Genomic DNA, 23,329 nt, shown 5'->3' with positions numbered 1-23,329 from the left:
CCATATTGTATTGGAATACGGCAATATTGGATTGGAACACGGCAATATTGGATTGGAACACGGCAATATTGGATTGGAATACGGCCATATTGGATTGGAATACGGCAATATTGTATTGGAACATGGCAATATTGGATTGGAACACGGCAATATTGGATTGGAATACGGCAATATTGGATTGGAATAAGGCCATATTGGATTGGAACACGGCAATATTGGATTGGAACACGGCAATATTGGATTGGAATACGGCCATATTGGATTGGAATACGGCCATATTGGATTGGAACACGGCAATATTGGATTGGAATACGGCCATATTGGATTGGAACACGGCAATATTGGATTGGAATACGGCCATATTGTATTGGAACACGGCTATATTGGATTGGAACATGGCCATATTGTATTGGAACACGGCAATATTGGATTGGAATACGGCCATATTGTATTGGAACAGGGCAATATTGGATTGGGATATGGCCATATTGTACTGGAACACGGCAATATTGGATTGGAATTCGGCCATACTGGAGTGGAATACGGCCATACTGGAGTGGAACACTGCCATACTGGAATGGAATATGGCCATACTGGAATGGAATACGGTCATATTGGAATGGAATACGGCCATATTGGAATGGAATATGGTCATATTGGAACGGAATACGGCTATATTGGAGCGGAATACGGCCATATTGGAATTGAATACAGCCCTATTTGAGTGGAGCATAGAATACGGCCATATTGAAATGGAATATGGTCATATTGGGAGTGGAATACAGCCATATTGGAGTGAAATACGGCCATATTGGAATGGAATACGGCTATATTGGAGTGGAATACGGCCATATTTGGAGCGGAATACGGCCATATTGAAGTGAAATGTGGCCCTTTTTGGAGTGGAATACAGATATATTGGAGTGAAATACGGCCATTAGAATAATGCCATATTGAAATGAAATACGGCCATATTGGGAGTGGAATATGGACAATCATATATTGTAATAGGTATAGTTAGTTGATTTACAATTGGTATATTATAAAATACAATGTGCTTGAATTACTTCTCTGAGCTTATTCAATATTTTAAAACTTTCTTATTTCCAACATAGATTGATACAATTTCTTGAATGTTTATTTCTTGAATGTTTACTTCATTTCAGACTGTTTGGTAGTACATTTGCTTGTTATTTTTATTAACCTATTACATCCGATCACAACTTGAAAAGTCATATGTGTATGGAAAAATGAATTTTGAAATAATCATAAATGCATCTGGAGTGTGGGGAAGTGGGGTAAATGTCTCACCTCTGTCACACTTAAAGCAAACACCTTCTTGTTGAACAGACTGTTGACCAGCCCAGGGTAGTAGAGCTTGGGGTACTTTGTGGAGTAATAGTCATCCACATCCTGTAAAACATTCACACAAATTTTAACACATACATCTTTAACTTTGTCTTTTGAATATATTCTACAGTAAAATCATTTCTGTTATCATGTACACCCGTACATTAAGGAGTTCAACTGTATCAGCATTATTAATCAACAGCATTATGAATGAAATCTTCTATATATATATTGCTTTGTTTTTCTTTGGTTTTCTTTGGTTTAAAGTTAAGATCATTATTTAACCTTATCAACACTTATTGAACCCAAAACTTAATACTTGCATAATACATCAATACTATTTGGTTCTTTAAATTGATATTAGTAGACTTCAAAGTTGTCATAACTGACAACCATGCCAATAATCCATAAGAGGCTTTTTTCTGTGTATTTACCTGGTCAAAGATGCCCATTATTAGAACAGGGAAGGAAGTGTACATGACGTTGTAGAAGGAGATGAAGTAAGGGTCAAACAATGTCTGAAATAGAAATGCATACCTTCTAAATACTAAATCCCATAGTATTAATCTATCTGATTTTTTCTTGTAACACTTAAAACATAACATGAAATATAAATTATATTGATGTTAAGATCAAAGAACAATTTTATTAAAGTACATTATTAAATATTTAACTACAATACATATAACATAGACCTTACCTGGGCAGAAAACCCACAGAAGAAGGCGTACCAGAAGTGGCAAAGGGTGAAGGCAAAGTTTTTGTAGAAGAAGTACTTAAGGAACTTGCACATGCGGAGGTAGGACCATCGCCCGTGGACAAGGAGAAGCCTCTCGAGGTAGCGGAACTGGGAGAAGGAGAAGTCACTGGAGAGCACTGCCTGCATACCCTCCTGTCCAGAGATACCAACACCAATGTGGGCCGCTAAAAACCAATATAATTGCCATAAATATAATGAAAGTTTTTTTGTAGAATTATACTTGCATGTACCGGTATATTAACATTTTTTAGCAGTGATTTAAAGCAAGATTACTTCTTTATGCCTAATAAGTATGCATTTTCTTCAGCATATATCAACAATTTTTCCAATGATACTGGGCTTACTTTTTATCATGCTAACATCATTTGCCCCATCTCCGATGGCGAGAGTTATGGACTGTTTGTTGCGTTTGACAAGATCAACCACTAGTGCCTTCTGCAAGGGGGTCACACGACAGCAGATGACAGCCTTACACAGGCAACCCAGCTCAAGCAGTCCCATCTCCAGCTCTGGCTTCAGGCAGTGAGCCTACAACCCAAATCATACATAAAAAGAGGTCAAAATTACCAGTAAAAAATTGGCCTTTAAGCCAATCTTACCTTATCATTCAAGACTAAATCAAATTTCGTTCTATTAAAAAGGCATAAAAAGTTCATTTCAGTGCTTGGCCAGCATTACTATCCTGATCACTTGAGATTTACCAGACTGTGACCACTGATGACAAGTGCAAACTCAGATTCTCCCACAACGCTGGTGCTCTCATCTGACTTCATGTACTGAGCCCCTGACGGTGTAAGACCATTCTCAAATCTGAAAAAGTGGAAACAAAAATATAATAATTAAATTTTTAATCAATTTGAAACAATATTAAGTTAGTAGTGCAATAAACAAGAGCTGTTGTAAGACAGCACGCTAGACTGCCGCTTTGACTTAGAAGTGAGTACAAAGGATGTAATATATGCCTGTCAAAAGTAATAAAAAAATAAAATTAAAAAGTGAACAAGAATCGTGATGTAAAAACAAACAGGGTTTTTAATGATTGACAGAATAGATTCAGTTTCAACTGCTTTCCTCTATTCTTTGTAACAGTGACCTTGATCCTAAGGGCCCCAAACACAATCCCATGGAAGTCCTCTATAAACTCTTACTACCTATCAAGTTTGGTCACAGTATGTCAACCATAACTAAAGTTATTCAGTACCAAACAGTATTTTTAGTTACAGTAACCTTGACCCTAGGAGGCCAAAAGGCAATCAAATGAAAGCTCTGCATAAACTTGTCCTATATACCAAGTTTGGTCATACTATGTCAACATGATACAAGGATGTCGAAATTCATAATTAAAAATTATCAATAATGATTGAGATCATTTTTTAACCAATGGGACAGCAGTAACTTTTGATTTTTGAATTCAAAATTGATTTGAAAACGGAGCATAGTAAGTCAATATGATCTATTTTGGCCTGATAACTTAAGATAAATTACTAGGGTTTAATGTAATTAATATTTCCACAGTATGTCAACCATAACTTAAGTCATTTAGTACCATACAGTATTTTGAGTAACAGTAACCTTGACCCTAGGAGGCCAAAAGGCAATCAGAAGAAAGCTCTGCATAAACTTGTCCTATATACCAAGTTTGATCATACTATGTCAACCCTTACATGAGTTATTCATTACTAACCATATTTTTATTTTTAGCAACAGTAACTTTGACCTAGTCCATAACTGTCGGGGCCCAAAACACAATCTCAGGAAAGGTCTCTATAAATTCTTCCTATATGCCAAGTTTGGTCACAATATGTAGACCCTTACTTAATTTATCAATACCAACCCTTTCTATATTCATGGTAAATTTGACCTTGACCTTGATCCTGGTGGCCTCAAATGCATTCCCATTTAAGTTGTCCATAAACTCTTCGTATATACCAAGTTTGGTCTCTTTATGTCATACCTAGCTAACATAAGGTGACTTTGACGCTGTCCTCCCACCATCCTGCCCAGACAATGACGCAAGTCATTCAAATAACTAGTTTTCCCTTCATGAAAATGTGCTTAAAAATATAAAAATGTGCCTGTCAAAAGAAATTAAAACAAGAGCTGTCACAGTATGTGACGAATGCCCCCGAATGTGACATTGACCTATGAACAAGGTCAGTACATGAAAAGTTGATCTTGCCTTTACGTGTCAAATACATATGGCAAGTTATTTTAAATTGCCTCTGAACATAAAAAAATACCACCCATACTTGACAACCTACACTGTTATGTTCTTATATTCAGAATTCCCTTATGAATAAACACTTAGTGTATCTTTCACCTTAGAGGTAGGGACATGGGTCTTGTACGCGACACGTCGTCTTGGTATGTCAAACACATGTGGCAAGTTATTTTAAAATCTTTTCATACAAGAGAAAGTTACAACCCGGACACAACAACCTATACTCTGTGTCCTTATATGCAGCATTCCATTGTGAATAAACACTAAGTGTGACCTTGAACTTAGAGGTAGGGACATGGGTCTTGCACACGACACGTCGTCTTGGTATGTCGAACACATGTGGCAAGTCATTTTAAAATCTGTCCATACAAGAGAATGTTATAGCTCGGACACAACAACATATACTCTATGTCCTTATACATGCAGCACTCCATTGTGAATAAACACCTAAGTGTGACCTTGACCTTAGTGGTAGGGACACGGGTCTTGCACACGACACGTCGTCATGGTATGTGGAACACATGTGGCAAGTTATTTTAAAATCTGTCCATACAAGGGACAGTTACAGCCCAGACACGACAACCTATACTCTATGTCCTAATATGCAGCACTCCATTATGAATAAACACCTAAGTGTAACCTTGACCTTAGAGGTAGGGACACGGGTCTTGCACACGACACGTCGTCTTGGTATGTCAAACACATGTGGCAAGTCATTTTTAAATCTGTCCATACAAGGGAAAGTTACAGCCCGGACACGACAACCTATACTCTATGTCCTTATATATGCAGCACTCCATTGTGAATAAACACCTAAGTGTGACCTTGACCTTTGAGGTAGGGACAAGGGTCTTGCAAGCGACACGCCGTCTTGGTATGTGGAACACATGTGGCAAGTTATTTTAAAATCTGTCCATACAGGAGAAAGTTACAGCCCAGACATGGCAACCTATACTCTATGTCCTAATATTCAGCACTCCATTGTGAATAAACACCTAAGTGTGACCTTGACCTTAGAGGTAGGGACACAGGTCTTGCACACGACACATTGTCTTGGTATGTGGAACACATGTAGCAAGTAATTTTAAAATCTGTCCATACAAGGGAAAGTTACAGCCCGGACACGGCAACCTATACTCTATGTCCTTATATGCAGCACTCCATTGTGAATAAACATTTAAGTGTGACCTTGACCTTAGAGGTAGGGACACAGGTCTTGCACACGACACATCGTCTTGGTATGTGGAACACATGTAACAAGTTATTTTAAAATCTGTCCATACAAGGGAAAGTTATAGCCCGGACACAACAACCTATACTCTATGTCCTTATATGCAGCACTCCATTGTGAATAAACACTAAGTGTGACCTTGACCTTTGAGGTAGGGACCTGGGTCTTGCACGTGACACTTCGTCTTGGTATGTGGAACACATGGGCCAAGTTATTTTAAAATTTGTCTATACAAGAGAAAGTTACAGCCCGGACACGACAACCTATACTCTATGTCCTAATATGCAGCACTCCATTGTGAATAAACACTAAGTGTAACCTTGACCTTTGAGGTAGGAACACGGGTCTTGCCAGCGTCACGTCGTCTTGGTATGTGGAACACATGTGGCAAGTTATTTTAAAACCTGTCCATACAAGGGAAAGTTATAGCCCGGACACGGCAACCTATACTCTATGTTCTTATATGCAGCACTCCATTGTGAATAAACACTAAGTGTGACCTTGACCTTTGAGGTAGGGACACGGGTCTTGCACACGACACGTCGTCTTGGTATGTGGAACACATGTGGCAAGTTATTTTAAAATCCGTCCATACAAGAGAAAGTTACAGCCTGGACACGACAACCTACACTCTATGTCCTTATATGCAGCACTCCATTGTGAATAAACACTAAGTGCGACCTTGACCTTTGAGGTAGGGACACGGGTCTTGCCAGCGACACGTTGTCTTGGTATGTGGAACACATGTGGCAAGTTATTTTAAAATCTGTCCATACAAGGGAAAGTTACAGAGCCGGACGGACGGACAGAAAGACGGACGGACGGTGCGATTTTAATATGCCCACCTTCGGGGGCATAATAAAACTTTAGGGTTAAAATGGAGTTATGTGATCTTATTGTAAAATAGTCGATATTAATTGTGTAAAGTATTAAGTGCATTGAATGAAGGGTATAGAAGTTTTTTTTATTAAAATCCCAACTTGCCCAAAAACTTTAACCTTAGATCCTAAGTCAATCAGGGGCCTTTTCTTGTATTAAGAATAATATGCAATTATGTAATCTCATTGTGTGATGGTCCTGAACAACTGTGTGAAGTATTAAGTCAATTGAATGAAGGGTATAGAAGTTATAAACAAATATCCCAACCTGCCCTAAAACTTTAACCTAAGTTCTATAGTCAATCAGGGGCCATAATGTGTATAAAAGATAATAGAGAGTTATCTAACCTCATTATATGATGGCACTGAACAACTGTGTGAAGTATTAAGTCAACTGAATGAAGGGTATTGGACTTATAAGTGAAAATCCCAACTTGCCCTAAAACTTTAACCTGACGCCAACATTTAATTTGGAATGCAAATACTGGTAACTTATTTGCAACACAATATAAATTGTATTTGTAAGTCTAGATTTTTAAACCATGACGTGACTAGCCCAGAGGTTTTCATGCCAGCCATTATCTAAGACATACATGGTTTAACTTGATTCGAACAAATTGACAAAATAAAACAATAACCAAACAATCTAGACACTATGATAGAAGTTATTAAGTGAGAAAGATTATGTCTCATTACATCAGAAAATTGTGCACATTGTTGTAATAGAGGCAGAATATAAGTGTATGTCCACTGGGTACTTACGTGACCTGGTCCACTTGGTCATTGCCTCGCTTGCCGCTCTTGTACCCATTGATGTCAGAGATGGCCTTATCAATCTGGTCCCGTACTTTATCAAAATCATCCTCATCAATAATGAACACCTCCTCCATTTCGTCAGTCAGCAGGTGACACGAGTAGCCAATGTTGATTGCCGTCTCTGAATTGCAATGTTGAAATGATATGACTCCTGTAAACTTTTTTAGTACCAGTAAGTCTCCTATACTGCATCCTATCTATGAATGGTAAAATGTCAAGGCTGTCTACAAGTTTGAAAACCTGTAGAAATAATTTCAAATTAGCAACAAATTAAGGAAGAGCAATCATGCTCTCTAAGTGTCTCTTTGTCAGAAACATGTGGACAATTGAATAAACGCAGTGATTTTAATGGTCACTCAAAGTTTTTTATGAAAGTGCAAACAAACATTTCAAACTATAAACTACTACCTCAAAAAACAATAAAGGTCATGGACAGGTCAAGGGCAACTTACTGCTTAGGTTTCATGGTCCTAGGTCAAACCATTCTCAAGTTAATGCTCAGATAAAGTTTTAACAAGAATGTCGACCATGAATTTGACCATTGACCAACTAACCTATAAAACATAAGGATTCATCTACTAGTAAAGGGCATACTACCAGTGAAGTGTCATGGTCCTAGGTCAAAGTTATGGTGATTTTTTTCCATAAGAAATTTTGACCTTGACTTTGACTCACTGACCTCAGAAACAATAGAGGTCATTTACTGGTCAAGAGCAACTTATCACTTAAGTTCCATGTGGACTGTGACCTTGATTTTTCATAGACTGACCTAAAAAGCAATATGTGTCATCAACTCGTCAAGGACAATGTAATACTTAAGTTTCAAGGTTTAACTGTTTTTAAGTTTGGAGACTGAGTTTTCCTAAGACTGACTTTCATATTTGACTTACAGACCTTTAAAACAATAGGGGGTCATTTACTAGTCAAGGGCAACCTACCACTTCATTGTCATGGACCTACGTCAAACCGTTGTTAAGTTATTGTACAGACAATGTTTTGCTAAGTGTTGACCATGACCGTGACCTTTGACCTCAAAAACAATAGGGGTCATTTACTGATCAAGGGAACCAACCAATTTCATGGTCCTGGGTCAAACTGTTTTCATGCAAACAAGACATGTTTAATTATAGTTGTCATTGTATTATGATCTTCCTATTGACTAACATATTGACATTTGTAAACCTATAAGCTCTTATTTTTTTAAAAGAGGGCAGTAAAAATATAGTATGTGGGTAATTAAGTAACAATGGCTAGCTCATTATATTTCTTGAATTTCATGAATTTAGTTTGGATCTCTTTGCATCTAGCTATTGAGTAATTGATAAGCAATATGATTTTTTTATTAAATCTCAAAGTATATCACTAACAAAAAAAGCATAACAGTTACCCTACAGAAATAATTAAATTCAATATAAGCAAGCTGATCTGGCTACCTTGTTTATCTCCAGTGAGGACCCAGATCTTGATGCCAGCATTCGCAAGGTTGGCAATGGCTTCTGGGACCCCGTCCTGCAGTTTGTCCTCGATGGCCGTTGCCCCTAACAACCTCATGTTCTGCTCTATCTCCTCATACACTGCATCAACCTTGTCATCACGGTTTTCCATTGCCAGACTGTTAATAAACACAAATAGCTACAATAAGTTTCATCAAAATATAAGACTATCTGTACAGAGTTTTTGAACCTTCCCTATAACAAGAGCATCTTGAATAAAAGCCAACGCTTGTATGTATTCTTTTAGTTAAACAAGGGGCATAACTCAATTCTAATCAAACAAGAGTTTTTGCCCATGTGCATATTATCTTTTGTAACATGTGTACCAAGTTTCTTTAACAGTTATTGAGTTATGGCTAAGGTTAAAGCTTTTACAAGCCTCTGAAGGCTGAAGACACTAAGGCTATTGCAATACAACAAAAATGCTAAAATTAAAAGAAATTACAGCAGTTTTGGGTTAACATGGTACACAACTTCACACTACATAATAACACCATAAAAAATTGAGTAATACATTTTCTCCATTAAAATCTATGGAGTCAGGTTATTAAAAAACACACAAAAGTCATGAATTCTTTATCCTTCATAAGCATGGTTACCTGGCTTCCTTATACTTTTTACTCCATGCCGCATATTCAGAGTCTGGGATGTCCTTGACAGCCAGACACAATGTGCGTAAACCCACTGTGGCAAACTCCTGCATTGCAGGTAAAACAGCATTCAATCATTGCAATCAGATCTTAGAAATTTAAACAGTGTAAAGGTACTGAAATAGTAATACTATAGAAGAGTGTATGCCTGAAGAGCAAGACACTGTGGGTTTGATCCTGGACAGTTGCATATAGCAATTAGTGCGGTCTATTACATTTGACTCCCCAACAAAAATACCTCATGTTGTATGATAAGTCTCAAGGTCATTGCAAATTCACCTTCATCTACAAAATTAAAGGACAATTTAAAAAAAATGGACAGGGGAGTGTAACCTGGTATTCGATATTGATAATTATAGCCACATTTGTACTGTCTCGCTATGTAGCTAGCTTTTATATCCATGTGTAGAGTGTCCACCTGCAGAGCAATAGGTTGTGGGTTCGATCCCCTTCAGGTGCACATAGCAATTTGTGCTGTCTGTTCCAATATCATACATGAAGGACAAATTACACTAGAAGTGGAATGCCAAACACAATCCTAAAGATTTCAACTTTGTTTGCTATTCTAAAGGCATGTTGGAAAAATCATGTTGACACAGGGTGGGAAGTGTGTGATACTCACATTGAGATGGTGTGTGGTAAGCTCCTGCAGGTTGTGACAAGCCGGGTCCAGCCGCTCATAGATCACTGAGTCTGCCCCCTTACACCACAGCTTCACTTTACCCTCACGACGTACTATCACCTAACACATGGGAGATACACATAACTGTCTTTATTGTCAACAACATCTATGTCACCTAAAAAATGCTGATAAAAAATAAACTGAAGATCATGTCAGGGTTTTTTGTTTGGGTTTTTGTTTTTATTTGCATATTAAGACTAAGTTAACACCCTGAAGAGATAAATCCCCGCAAAAACTTTTGATTGGGATTTTATTCGAAAATTGGGATCTTTTGGGTGAAAATTGAGAAAAAAATATAATTTATGCCATTATGAACATTACCGAATACGGCTATAAAAATCACAAAATAACCATGCATGTGTATAAGAAATCTACCAAGTCAAAATATCTGACAACAAAAGCCAATACAAAATTGTTCTAGAACATAGTAAAAAAAATATTTGGACCAAAAACGATAAGATTTATTTCAAATGTAGTTTTATTATTAATTATAATTAATAAAAGAATCATTAATATTTGCAGTGATAACTATAATAAGCAAGACTTTTCTATGTTCCTACCGACATTCTCTTGCGGACATTGTCAAAGTCAAGAATGGCCAGAAGGTCATAGGTCTCTTCGGTGCCCTGCACCTCAATGGTGATTGAGTTTGATGTCCGGGACTGGAAACAATGATTTTGTACAAATTTACAGCTATCAATTTGATACATTCTTTAGTGTTCACATATCAAATAGCAACCAGAAAGAATCTCATCGCGAGCACTTACAGAAATAAGTGGACACTACACATAAAACAATAATGAGGGTAATAATCATATTTATACGTATTATAGGTATACCTTGAAAGCAAAGCCAAAGTTCCTTGCAGCTGACACAAGAGCCCCCTCATCTGGTGACTGGGCCTGGTAGACCAGCTTGCCTGTAGAGGACAGCATGTACAACTCTTTATCTCAGTGTCATGTGAAAATCAAGAATTTTTCTATTACCAATATGAATGTAATTTATAAATATTTCCTAACACAAATTACAAAGATAAAAATACTCCATTTTGACATTCAGTATTGTAAATGGCTTATACAGTTATATTCCTAACACCAGTCATTATTTACCATCAGTGTTGTCTGGCATGACAGTATGACAAAGGGAGAGCAGCTTAAAGAACTCGTGCATATGCTTGTTGCCTCCCCTGATCTCCTGAACAACACGTTCATCATAGAACTCGAAGTTCTCCTCCGCAATAGGGTTCCAGGACAGGTCAACAGTGGGTGTTGCCTGCAAAAATACATACAAAGCAAACTTGTCACCATTTAGCCACTAAATAAATCATGTTCTTTTATTCCAGAAACTTACAAAATTTATTAAAGATACTCAACGGAGGTTTATCATTTGTGTCAAAACATTTAGTTTTTCTGATACATGTAAATGATAAAATCTTCATTCTTAAAATATTTTTTTCAATTGAACTTTTTAGAAACATTTTTTTTTTTATTTTATATCAAGAAATGTATCGACCAACCAATCCTAGAGGTCCATGGTTGATATCTGAATAGAATACATACACAACACAGGTCGACTTACGTCTGTGATGTCCATGGGGTTTCCCTCCTTGTCAAGGTAATCGCCAAAGGCTTTCCCATTTATAGATGCCTTCTTGAACTCCATTATGTTCTGAAAATACATTATTATTAGTATACTAAACATGCTGTATTACAGACAAACAAATTGATGGTTCAAATAAACGCAAATATTAAGATGAGTATTTTGATTTCTTTTGAGTGTTATATTATTAATGTTGATAATAGTAATTGGTGATCTCCACAATATAATTTCAAAAACATCAGATCATGGATCACTGATATAGCATAATTTATGTAACATACAGTCCGGAGCAAGGCTTCTAAAAACTGACAATCTGCCGGTTTGGGAGTTTGACTTTGCCAGACTTATTTTTGTTCATTTGTTTTCAATTTCGGTCCAAAACAGTTAAGTCAGTAAAAAATGATTAGAAACAAACAATGTTTGTCATACCACATCCCTAAATACAAGGAGACATCCTTGAGGGCGATAACGTCTAGTGTTCATTGACTTGCTTTTACATCAAAGAGATGTCAAAGTTGCCCTCTTTTTCTCATGTAAACAATTTTCACACTTTTGCTACTGAGAGCTATAATCAACATATGTGAGGATGCCTGAAGAAAGGGGTACGAGGTTGTCAAAGTAATTATTGAGAAAATCCGGTTTTAAATTATGCTGGTAAACTTCTATATGTGGTTCTTCTATTTTATGTAAATTGCAACCAAGTACAAACAAAGTTCAATTAATATTGACTTAAAAAAGGAGTTCTACATGTTTTTCCACTTCCCTTAGTATGCCTGACAGCTCACAGTTATGTTTAAGGTCACCTGTGAATTGTCCAATCGTTTTTGTTCAAATGGCAAGACTTTGTTCGCAAAACAATTGTATTGATTTTACAAATTTGTTGAAATATTTCTAAGATTGAAATCACATAAATGAGTATTTGAAGTAATTGTACATGAAGTTTCTGCACAATCTACATGTGTCAGATGGATCAGAACTCAGTCTTCTGTAAAAAGCTGTGAAAAAGATATATTCTGTATAACATTTATATATGAAGGAATATTGCAAAGATATTTTTATCAAGAGTTTGTATCATTTGATTTTTAATTTAGATGATTTGATCATAGGTAGAAACATCAATCTTACAACTAAGCTACTGTACAGATAGTACATGTACCTGTTTTAGTGTAATTATATTTTTGAAATATTTTTGTATATTTTTTCCATATACATACATTCATTTGATTGCATTTAATGGCTTTATCGCTTGTCTACTTTTGATTTTTTTTGGCAATCAGTATCAAAACTGGTTTTTTTCTTTGGGTGTGTGTGTGTATGTGCTTGAGTGTGTGTGTGAGTTTGTGCGTGCATGTAACTATGTGTGGTTTGTTTTTATCTTTAAATGGACATCTTTAAACAGTCTGGTCATTTATTTCATTTTTTTAAGATATTTAAACAATCGATGATTGATGACAGAAATTTTGCAATAAATTACAATTGCAGCGTTCCTTGTTAGAAACGCTGCTGAAACTCGCTAAGATTCTCATATAAAATCATATGTGACTGAATTCTTCGTACATTTCTATAACTGGACTTTAGAACCAGCATGTGTCTTTTGGTTTTTTTGTGTGAAAGATTTCAAACTTTAAGAAGGCCTGGTCTGGGGTCATACCTGAGTGAGGGTCCCAGTCTTGTCTGAGAACACATACTCTATCTGGCCAAGCTCCTCATTCAGAGCGGTACTGCGGGCCTTTGCTGGGTCATCCTTGGGTGCATAGTACATTTTCCCATCCCAGTTAATCAGCAGACTATTACCCATACGGATTATCTCCACACTGAAAACCATACATGCTGTTGAAACTTCGATATTTATCAACCTAATATCAGTATAATTATAAATTTTTGAGTACATGTTGGAAAACAATCATTATAAACACGGTTTATGCCTGATTTACTGTGACACAAAATATTATTGATAAAAGCAGCTACAAAATAACAGCTGTTTCTAAATAATCTAACTTAGGCAACAGCTAGGAAATCATATAATGTTATTAATATGTTTTTTACAAACATTTTGTCAATCTATTCTGAAAGAATTGCACTTTTATGTATTGATAGCCCAATGATGTGTACATCCACATTAATGAACCTTATGTAGCACATGCAGTCAGCTTATTTGGGTTTTAGCTAGACAATTAAAGGGAGGTACCATGGTGTTTTTGTGTATCCCCCTGCTACCCTTATGAGACAAACGTGTACCTTTCTGCCTTCATTGAAGGCTTAGTTAATAAAATATTTCCTCTCTATTTTTAAATCTTATCATATACATATACATTTACACATTTGATATACCTGGCAGTTAAAACCACTAACTACATTTCTATTTTTTATACAATCTTTAAGTTCTTCATAGCCCAAGACAACGTGTCCTATTCATCCTTAGAACCGTGTCCCTTTTCTGCAGCACCCTGCCCTTTAGGGAGACATGCTAAAACCCTAGTATACCTTACACAAGCTTGTAATTGGAGTTTTTGAAGCCATACACATAAATTGATTTCGATCTACTTCAAAATATTTTTATTTGTTTGCTGTTGTGTATGTCAAGATTACATGACACTGTGATATGGGATAATGTCTACATCACAACATTTGGAATAAATCAAAGAATCTGATTGTGTTCGAGACTAGAAAAACTAGAAATGTTGTTGCTTGGCAGACCACCAGATTGTAAAACATGACATGGGTCTTATTTATGGTGTGGCCTTCCTACCTGACATATAGAGATATAGGCACGACAGTGTTCAGGATGATGATATAAGAGAAGAATACAAGCAACGAGATGACAGTGGCCCCTTCCTCCACAGACCCCTCCTTTGTCCCCTGGCTTGTCCCTGGAACAAAGCTCTCCCAGGGGAGGTAATCCTGGAAGTTGTGATTGATCGCAGACTCGAAGATGCCTGATGCCACTGTACATATTAGGCACATGCTAAGCAGATACATGAATATCTGAAAACAGAGTGGGAAAGTGTAATCATAAATCCAGTGTCTCATGCTTACCAGACAACCAATATCACATATTTAGGTATCAGATATCTAATATGGATTGAGTAATTATATATCATGATTAGATAGAAATAATTCATTAAAAATAATTTTATACATATAATGCTTTTTCTTTCCCAGTTTTGTAAGTACTGTTTGGGTATGCTCAACCCCATTCCACACATGTTACAGGGAAAAAAATGAGTAATTGGCCTCAAAAAGGAAAAAAAGTATCTTAAATTTGCTTGAAGAACTAAAGGTGCCACAAAGCACTAACCCCAATAATGAGAGTGTTCATCAGGCGGTCAATATTCGTCCTCTTGAACACACTCTTCCCACAGTTCATCATCAGTTTGGTCTCGTGTCCAGAGAAGATGACGAGGCCATAGCACCATTGGGTATTCCGGAGCACACAGCCACGCAACAGGATTTTGTCGTTGTCAAGGGAATGGCTCTCTCCACACCATGTCATCTTCCCTTCAAACTTTGGCAGACGGTTGTTGGGCGCTTCACACACTATCTCAGCTGTAATAGAGTCAAGACACTGGCATAATTTACAGACACAAGAAAATGCCTAAAAAAATGAAGCTGAGTTTCATTTCATACTCCGTTCACAATATTCACTTTCTTAAAGTTAAAAATCAAGAGCTGTCATAGGATAGCACCAACTATACCGCTTTATCTAAGAATTTAATGCATTAATGTATATGAGCCTGTCAGAAATAATTAAGAAAAGAAAGTTTGAAAAAATGTAACCCAATTTATGTGATGGCCTTGAACAACTGTGTGAAGTATGAAGGCCATTGAATAAATAGTTACAGAGTTATCGGTGAATATGCCCTAAAACCTTAACCCAACTTAATTGTCATAATTTGTCAGGATAGTATGGAGTTATGTAACCAATTTGTGTGATGGTCTTAAACAACTGTGTGAAGTATTAAGTAGGGTATAGAGGTTATTATTGAAAATTCCAACTTTCCCTTATTTCTTTAACCTTACACAATGTGCTCATAAACTTTATTCTAAGATCATAAATCAATCAAGGACCATAAATTGTATTTAGGATTATATGGTGTTATGTAACCACATTGTGAGAGGGTCCTGAACAACTGTGTGAAGTATTAAGTGAATTAAATGAAAAGTATTGCAATTATATGTGAAAATGCCAACATGCCCTTAAACGTTAACCAGAGGAAAGAAACCTTTCATTTTAAGCCAGAATTGGATGAAATTTATACCTTTAATACTTGGAGAAAACATATGCACATTCACAGTGTGTGTATACATACCATGTGATAGATCACGTCATATATGTTATGTTGGAATGCTTAAAATGAAGACTTAAAACTAAGATAACTTTTATTTTTCTACACAATTTTAAATGAAACAAGAGCTGTCACCATTGTATCAAGTATCAATGCAATACCTCAAGTAGTTGCTGAGATATTAACCTATGTGTGCTTACACGCAAAACCTTAACCAGAATTTCTAAGTCGAATAATAAAGGCCTATTATTTGCATTATTTTCATATAATTGTTATCTAACTTCATTAATTTAGTATGTAAGATAGTTGTGAATACATATCCAAAGTTTCAATGCAATAACTGATGTATTCACTAAGATAATGACTTAGAGGTGCTAACATGCAAAACCTTAACCAAGGTGTGACGCCAACGCCGACGCCAACGCCACTGCCAACGCCGACGCCAGGGTGAGTAGTATAGCTCTCCTTATTCTTCAAATAGTCGAGCTAAAAAAGGGCAGCCTATGCCGCTTAAATTGGCGTTTCATTACCGGAGATAAGGGAATTAGTTTCCTCAGAAACATCGACAAATTGTTTCCAAACCAATGTTTTGAAAGTGATTCATTAGGCGGCGTTTTGGGGAAGGTTTTCAGAAACTAAACTATCCATCAAACTAAGGTAAAAGACCAAAGGCAGTACTCTGTTAGTGGCGTAGGCAGTACTCTGTAAGTGGCGTAGACTCTACTATGTTTCATCTAAAAAAGTAGTTATCTTTTTCTTTCCGACTTAGCATTTATGACGCAATTTATCACGTCATATTTTTATACACACACTGATTCCTATTAAATATAAAATGATTAGGTGTAACAGGTAAATGTTTGAAATAAACCCCAAAATAGTTCATGACAATGACTTTTGCTCTGTGTTTAACTTCAAATTCAAGGTTTTCAACGTTTCTCTTTTTGCCAACAAGTTTCTCAATCCAATAAAATTCTTACTACATTTTTTATCAAATTTTAACTGTGAAAAATGTTTCAAGAGGTATTCAGGTAATTAAGTATCAATTTTATGGGGAGTTATGTTTTATTTTGAAGTTTGTACCATGCAAACTGTGTTTAAAGTATTTCACAACCCAAAACATTTACAAAATGCTCACTGTACGATACTCTAACTTTATTTAGCAACATTTACTAGAATACAATATGTCATATCTACATAATCTGTGTCCTAAATGATCTGAAATTTGTGACTCTTTGTAAAGTAAGATCAACATTACCTAACTATTTACATATTTAAAAATACCAAGCCTTTCCACAAACTTTTTAAACAACCCTCATAAAAACATTGATGTATTGATGTGTTACACAGACAGTTAAAACTCTCTATGTGAAACTCACCATCAAACTGATGGAGTTTTTCATTGTCGTCGCTCATCTCTGCCGTCTCGGGTATCGCCTGACGTACCTTCAGATTCGTCTCACTGGAAACACACAACACAATGTTAGTACATGCTGCCTTATATTCCTCTTTTACAATGTGCCATAAATGAATCCTGTCATATGATAAGCATTTTAAATTAGCTTGTTAAATCTCTATGGTTAAAGTATGATGAATGTATTAAGATTGAACCTACCCATCCAGTTCAGCTGTTTCGATGTAGCAGAGACTGTTAGGCTCACTAGTGGACAACAAAAACAGGTCTGCCTGCAAACACACAATACTTCAACTATCAACACCAACACTGAATCAATCATCATGTCTAAGAGCTCCAATTCATTACTTGCAAGATGGAACAAACCCAACATATTGGTAGATATGTTACATTCAAGTTATTACTTGGCTTTAACATTTTTCTCGGAAAAATAATTGGTATGGCAATTTCGGATATTTCCGACCATCCATAATGCCACATTTTCAATATTGTGACCACTTTTTTTTACACGTAATAGCATTTAAACATGCATATTGAATACTGCATGTTTCCGAAAACGGCAAGCTGCTTTAACAGAGTGACTTTCATATCAGATTATTTGCAGATGTTAGAATAATCTTACCGCAACAAACTGATTGTTTTCCATCTTGATAATGTCACCAACGACGACCTTCTGCCATTGTTCCTCAACCAGCTTGCCATCACGAAGCAGCAGCGTCTTCCTGTTGTTTACCTGGTCATCGCTACGGTGACGACGCTGATAACAGAACAAACATTAGAATTATTGCACAGCCAAATTACTTTAATAACAAATTATAAATTTTCTAGCCACATGTTAAATTTGAAAAAAAGTTATTATCACTGAGAAAAGAATATCATTTTAAAGCTGCACTCTCACAGTTTTACTGTTTTTCCAACTTTTTTATTTTTTGTCTTGGAATTAGCAAATTTTTGCGTAAATATCTGCAAACCAGTGATGAAAGACTGTTGACAAAAGATCAGATCGCAGATTTCATATTTCCATTCCAAATTTAATGTGTTATGGCTTAAACTATTACTAACGGTTTAAGAAAAATGCATAAAACATCAATTTTGGAGAGGAAATATGAAAATCTGCGATCTAATCTTTTGTCATCAGTCTTTTATTACTGGTTTTCAGATAATTGCGCAAAAAACTGCTCGTTCCAAGACAAAAAATAAAAAAGTTGTTAAAACTTTCAATCTGTGAGAGTGCAGCTTTAAGAAACAAATCTTTATATATTTTTTTGTACTTAAAGATCAGGTATAACAATTTAAAGAAATTTATAGCTTAAAATATATAATTATAGTATAGACAAATCTACAGTTACCAACTTCCATACAAGACAAATTTACAGTTATCAAAATACATAAAAGACAATATCAGCAAAATGATTTGGTATAAAGTGTTGTTAGAGAAACAAGCATGCAGAGAAACAGGCACTACCAGCACTGGTGTTTATGACACATGAACACACATTAAAAACACCTGCAAAAATCTCATTCCACAAGATACAAACAGTATCTTGCAGAGAAAACTTCCAATAAGAACACCCAGGCACCAGTCTCCCAATGGCATTTAAAAGAATATCATATTTCTGCTGACAGGAAAGCATGCCTTTGTTAAGTATATTTCATAGCCATGAAGCCTGAATAACCAAGTAAAAAACAGACAGCTAGATAACCCTGACGACACTTTTTGGTTACACAATCATACAAGTTCACCTTTTCCATGACCATAAAGGAATACTCATGTATATAATCAAAACAACATAACAGTCATAAACTTGATCTGAACTGGAATTTCCATGCGGCAGACTCATGCAGGGTCCCATACTACCTGGAGTTGCCCGACTTACAATATCATCAAGGGCGTCTTTCACCGCCGAAAGGGAGAGCACCGCTACAAGGGGGATCACTGTCGTTACAGGTGACAGTGAAGATATGGCCGGGATCAACTGTCCAGAGGCAATCACACACACATTAGTAAGGTACTCTTATTTGGTCTCAGGTATATCATAAGTAACGGAACAAATTATGGCAATAATAACACACTAGTTTGTGAAGGGTGATTTTCACAGCAAGCTCTATAGCTGAAATAAATTCATGCAAAAAAGGTGTTACTAACACATACTTGTCTACATTTGATCAGGTATGCTATCTACAAGCAGGCTGGCTACATAACAGGATTATACGCAAACGTTTGGTTAAAATACAAAACCTTGTTTTTATTAACGTTCAGTCTGAGAATAACAACCTTTCCTAAAATTTGAATCCCACTTTTATCATCAAATCAGGATCTTACATCAGAGATTTTTTTGTCATAAAACTCTTTGCCTAGCAAAACAAATTTACTTCAAAAATATACAAGGCTCTTTAAGTAATTTCAAATGTTAGAAACATTGTAAAGCAATAGGAAAAGCACTATGAAAAAGAAAATCAATACCAATCAGATGCACAGAGTAAGCTTTGCACTCACCGGTATTAATTAAACTTTTTGGCATACTTTTTTTTTTTATTTTAATCATGCATTCAAGAAAAGTTACAAAATTTACTGCTCTGTGCAGTCTCCTTTGAACTTCCTGGATATATTTCAAAATGTAACAACACAGTGAAGTGCATCTCATTGGTTTTGTGAGGAAAAGAAAACAATCCCATTTACAAACAAAAAAGCTGTAAATATGCTATAACTCTAGAAGCAAACAAAAATGTTAATCTTAACTAAATAAATAGCTGTGGAAACGTGGGTGTGGGGAGCGGTTATGTAATTTTACACCCTGAAGACTTACAAAGTCGTCAACTGCATCTTTGATACCAGTTACGGCAAGTACAAATCCCAGGGGTACTACCGTGGTATAGAACGGCAGGGAAGAAATCTGCGGTATCAGCTGCATTAAAAGATAATCATACAAACATTCAGTAAACATGCTCATTCAACTGAAGAAGAAAAACAACTACTGTTCTACTTTCATTCTCGGAAAATATTGATACTGAATAGCAAGATATGGTTGCTTGACATACAATGCAAACATTATTTCTCCATCATTATCTATCATGCCTTATATGACATTGGAAAGTTTATGGCTGGGTAGATGAAGTCTCCATTGTGAAACACGACCTGCATGCTGGACTTCTGGGAAATCAGGGGAGTACATGTACCATCAAGATTTGTACAAAACCTACACATTATCATTAACAAAATAACAATCACAATCTTTCTCTGTTCATATCAAATACACAAACTCAAGTATTGAATTAATTTAACATTTTTATGGAATGAAAACTGATTATAAATCTAAATTCTCAATCATTTGTGTAGACTGGACACAGCTTGGCGCCGACTAAATGGTTTAGGTGACCAAAAAAGTATGGTAACTATTTGAGCAATTGGCGCAAATTGTCTGTATACTAGGTGACTCTCATGTTTGAATAGCTGGACAACCCACTTAATAAAAACAATTAAATAACTAAATGGAACTGATGCTGTGGTTTTTGTCAGGAGCTTTCAAATTGATTAAATCAGACTCTATCTGGCAATCCCATTGGCACAGACCTGACCGTAAACACACATAATACATATAACACATTCAAATGATGCAGACTGGACGACTAATTATAATGAAGAAAGAAAAATGGATACAAAAAGAGACACAATAAACTGAGGCGATTCAGGATCCTGATATTTGAGGTGGCACATTTAGAGAGTTCAACTAAGAAGGTAAACACCCATTTCCAAAGATACGAGCATAACATGGTTTTCATGAGTTCATTGAGGCTTAGGGTAGTTCCCATGGAAAGATTAAGCCATTTTTGTCTAAAAAGGGTGTTCAAATGAATTCTTTTCATATTGTTTCTCAGATATTGTCATAAACAAGTAAACTTAAATAATTTAGAGTCCACTAGTGACAAATATGTAACTCCAATCTTTCACATGCCATGAATTGTGGCAAAGCTAGTTGATTTACATAGTACAAAGCAGTAAGGTTCAGGAAAGCAAAATAAGTTTTAAATAACGTTTGGAGACAGCTGTTCTGCATGCTATTAGAGGAAATGTTTCCCAATCTTCATTCATTGAACAGTAGACAAGAAGCAGCAGCCAGCTATTGATGGCATGTTAGTGATAACCCTCCCCTCATTCAAACAATGCTTCAACAGGTATTTTATCTTTCATTATCACAGTGCAGGTGATTTCCCTCTCATGAGCTGCATTGTGGAGTCTACATGGAAGGAAAAACTGATGTTGTGCTAGCACACTGTGATAAGCTGTTGATATCATGTACTGTGGTTCAGATCCATCATCAGTAAATCATGAGATAACCTTCTTACTGCACCATATGCTCCTGAAATGTCTTCAGATATAATGTTTAAGCTATACTTCTAGTAAATTAAAGGTGAACAGCGACCATTGTTCAGACCTCACCATGGCCTGTATTGTAAAAATCCTGCAATCAATAAGACACTTGCAACTCATTTGATATAATACTTCCATTCAATGAAATAACAATGGTTTCATGGTAAGGCTAACATTCAACCTTTACAAGATATTCAGATATCTGATATTCTAAGAATACTACTTCTAATTGTGAATATTAGCATGATTTTGAAAACATCACATGTGATATAACAAGCATGTTGGTTTGCTCAGACAGTTTATTTCAACAGTTAAAACCATTACTAATGGAAATTCAATAACGTGCATTACTGTCAGAGTTTAATAATATGCATCAAATGTCGTAACGTTTAATGTAATAATTTCAGACATTAATTTCCTTTTGTTATAAAAAACTTATAAGGAAATGAAAGCCCCATTGAAACGAAAGGCCAACACAACATTACCTGCAATATGAGAAGGCCAAGGAAGTAGGCGTTGGCAATCCTCTGTAACTGCTCAAACAGGTTCTTGGGCAGGAATGTGATGATCGAGTACTTGGACGTGCAGATGTAGTTGTTCTGTAATGCATAATTTATAAACTATTTGTATAATTAGGGCTAATGTTTGAACAGCATTAAAGAGAAAGGTTTGCTTATAAACTTTAATGTTTAAAAAATAAATTGGTATTTAATTCACCAATAAGGTTTAGGGGTTTATAAATACTTACTTTCATCTTAAATAAAGTTCTCATATACCTACAGCATACTCGAACTGAACATTGTATTCCTGGTTATAATCTTGAATGTACTTACAGCATACTCGAACTGAACATTGTATTCCTGGTTATAATCTTGAATGTACTTACAGCATACTCGAACTGAGCATTGTATTCCTGGTTATAATCTTGAATGTACTTACAGCATACTCGAACTGAACATTGTATTCCTGGTTATAATCTTGAATGTATGTACAGCATACTCGAACTGAACATTGTATTCCTGGTTATAATCTTGAATGTACTTACAGCATACTCAAACTGAACATTGTATTCCTGGTTATAATCTTGAATGTACTTACAGCATACTCAAACTGAACATTGTATTCCTGGTTATAATCTTGAATGTACTTACAGCATACTTGAACTGAACATTGTATTCCTGGTTATAATCTTGAATGTACTTACGGCATACTCGAACTGAGCATTGTATTCCTGGTCATTAGCTTGAATGTACTTACAGCATACTCAAACTGAACATTGTATTCCTGGTTATAATCTTGAATGTACTTACACCATACTCGAACTGAACATTGTATTCCTGGTCATTAGCTTGAATGTACTTACAGCATACTCGAACTGAACATTGTATTCCTGGTCATAAGCTTGAATGTACTTACAGCATACTCGAACTGAACATTGTATTCCTGGTCATTAGCTTGAATGTACTTACAGCATACTCGAACTGAACATTGTATTCCTGGTTATAATCTTGAATGTACTTACAGCATACTCGAACTGAACATTGTATTCCTGGTTATAATCTTGAATGTACTTACACCATATT

General features: G+C 35.9%; 1 protein-coding gene across 13 annotated transcripts in view; it reads right to left on the bottom strand.

Moving 5' to 3' along the window:
* Positions 1–23,329, bottom strand: part of LOC128229222 (phospholipid-transporting ATPase ID-like) — a 61,874-nt gene that overhangs the window by 5,627 nt on the left and 32,918 nt on the right. For 10 of the 13 annotated variants that reach the window (XM_052940981.1, XM_052940971.1, XM_052940976.1 and 7 more), the window contains 21 exons: positions 22,232–22,345; positions 20,185–20,283; positions 18,000–18,134; positions 17,579–17,649; positions 17,343–17,425; positions 14,979–15,226; positions 14,430–14,665; positions 13,332–13,494; positions 11,660–11,749; positions 11,191–11,353; positions 10,921–11,000; positions 10,642–10,743; positions 10,022–10,141; positions 9,349–9,446; positions 8,690–8,868; positions 7,203–7,377; positions 2,812–2,920; positions 2,455–2,638; positions 2,051–2,274; positions 1,785–1,868; positions 1,312–1,413 (listed from right to left, as the gene is read on the bottom strand). In XM_052940981.1, the coding sequence (XP_052796941.1) occupies positions 1,312–1,413; positions 1,785–1,868; positions 2,051–2,274; positions 2,455–2,638; positions 2,812–2,920; positions 7,203–7,377; positions 8,690–8,868; positions 9,349–9,446; positions 10,022–10,141; positions 10,642–10,743; positions 10,921–11,000; positions 11,191–11,353; positions 11,660–11,749; positions 13,332–13,494; positions 14,430–14,665; positions 14,979–15,226; positions 17,343–17,425; positions 17,579–17,649; positions 18,000–18,134; positions 20,185–20,283; positions 22,232–22,345 (2,859 nt within the window). Of the gene's footprint in view, positions 1–1,311; positions 1,414–1,784; positions 1,869–2,050; positions 2,275–2,454; positions 2,639–2,811; positions 2,921–7,202; positions 7,378–8,689; positions 8,869–9,348; positions 9,447–10,021; positions 10,142–10,641; positions 10,744–10,920; positions 11,001–11,190; positions 11,354–11,659; positions 11,750–13,331; positions 13,495–14,429; positions 14,666–14,978; positions 15,227–17,342; positions 17,426–17,578; positions 17,650–17,999; positions 18,135–19,254; positions 19,354–20,184; positions 20,284–22,231; positions 22,346–22,791; positions 22,802–23,329 lie in introns of those variants that run through there. The other 3 variants (XM_052940972.1, XM_052940983.1, XM_052940984.1) reach the window with 2 other exon arrangements.

Source organism: Mya arenaria, chromosome 3, assembly GCF_026914265.1.
Source record: "Mya arenaria isolate MELC-2E11 chromosome 3, ASM2691426v1".
Classification (NCBI taxonomy): Eukaryota; Metazoa; Mollusca; class Bivalvia; order Myida; family Myidae; genus Mya; species Mya arenaria.
Note: the sequence above shows the minus strand (reverse complement) of the source record. Positions and strands in the feature narration are given on the sequence as shown.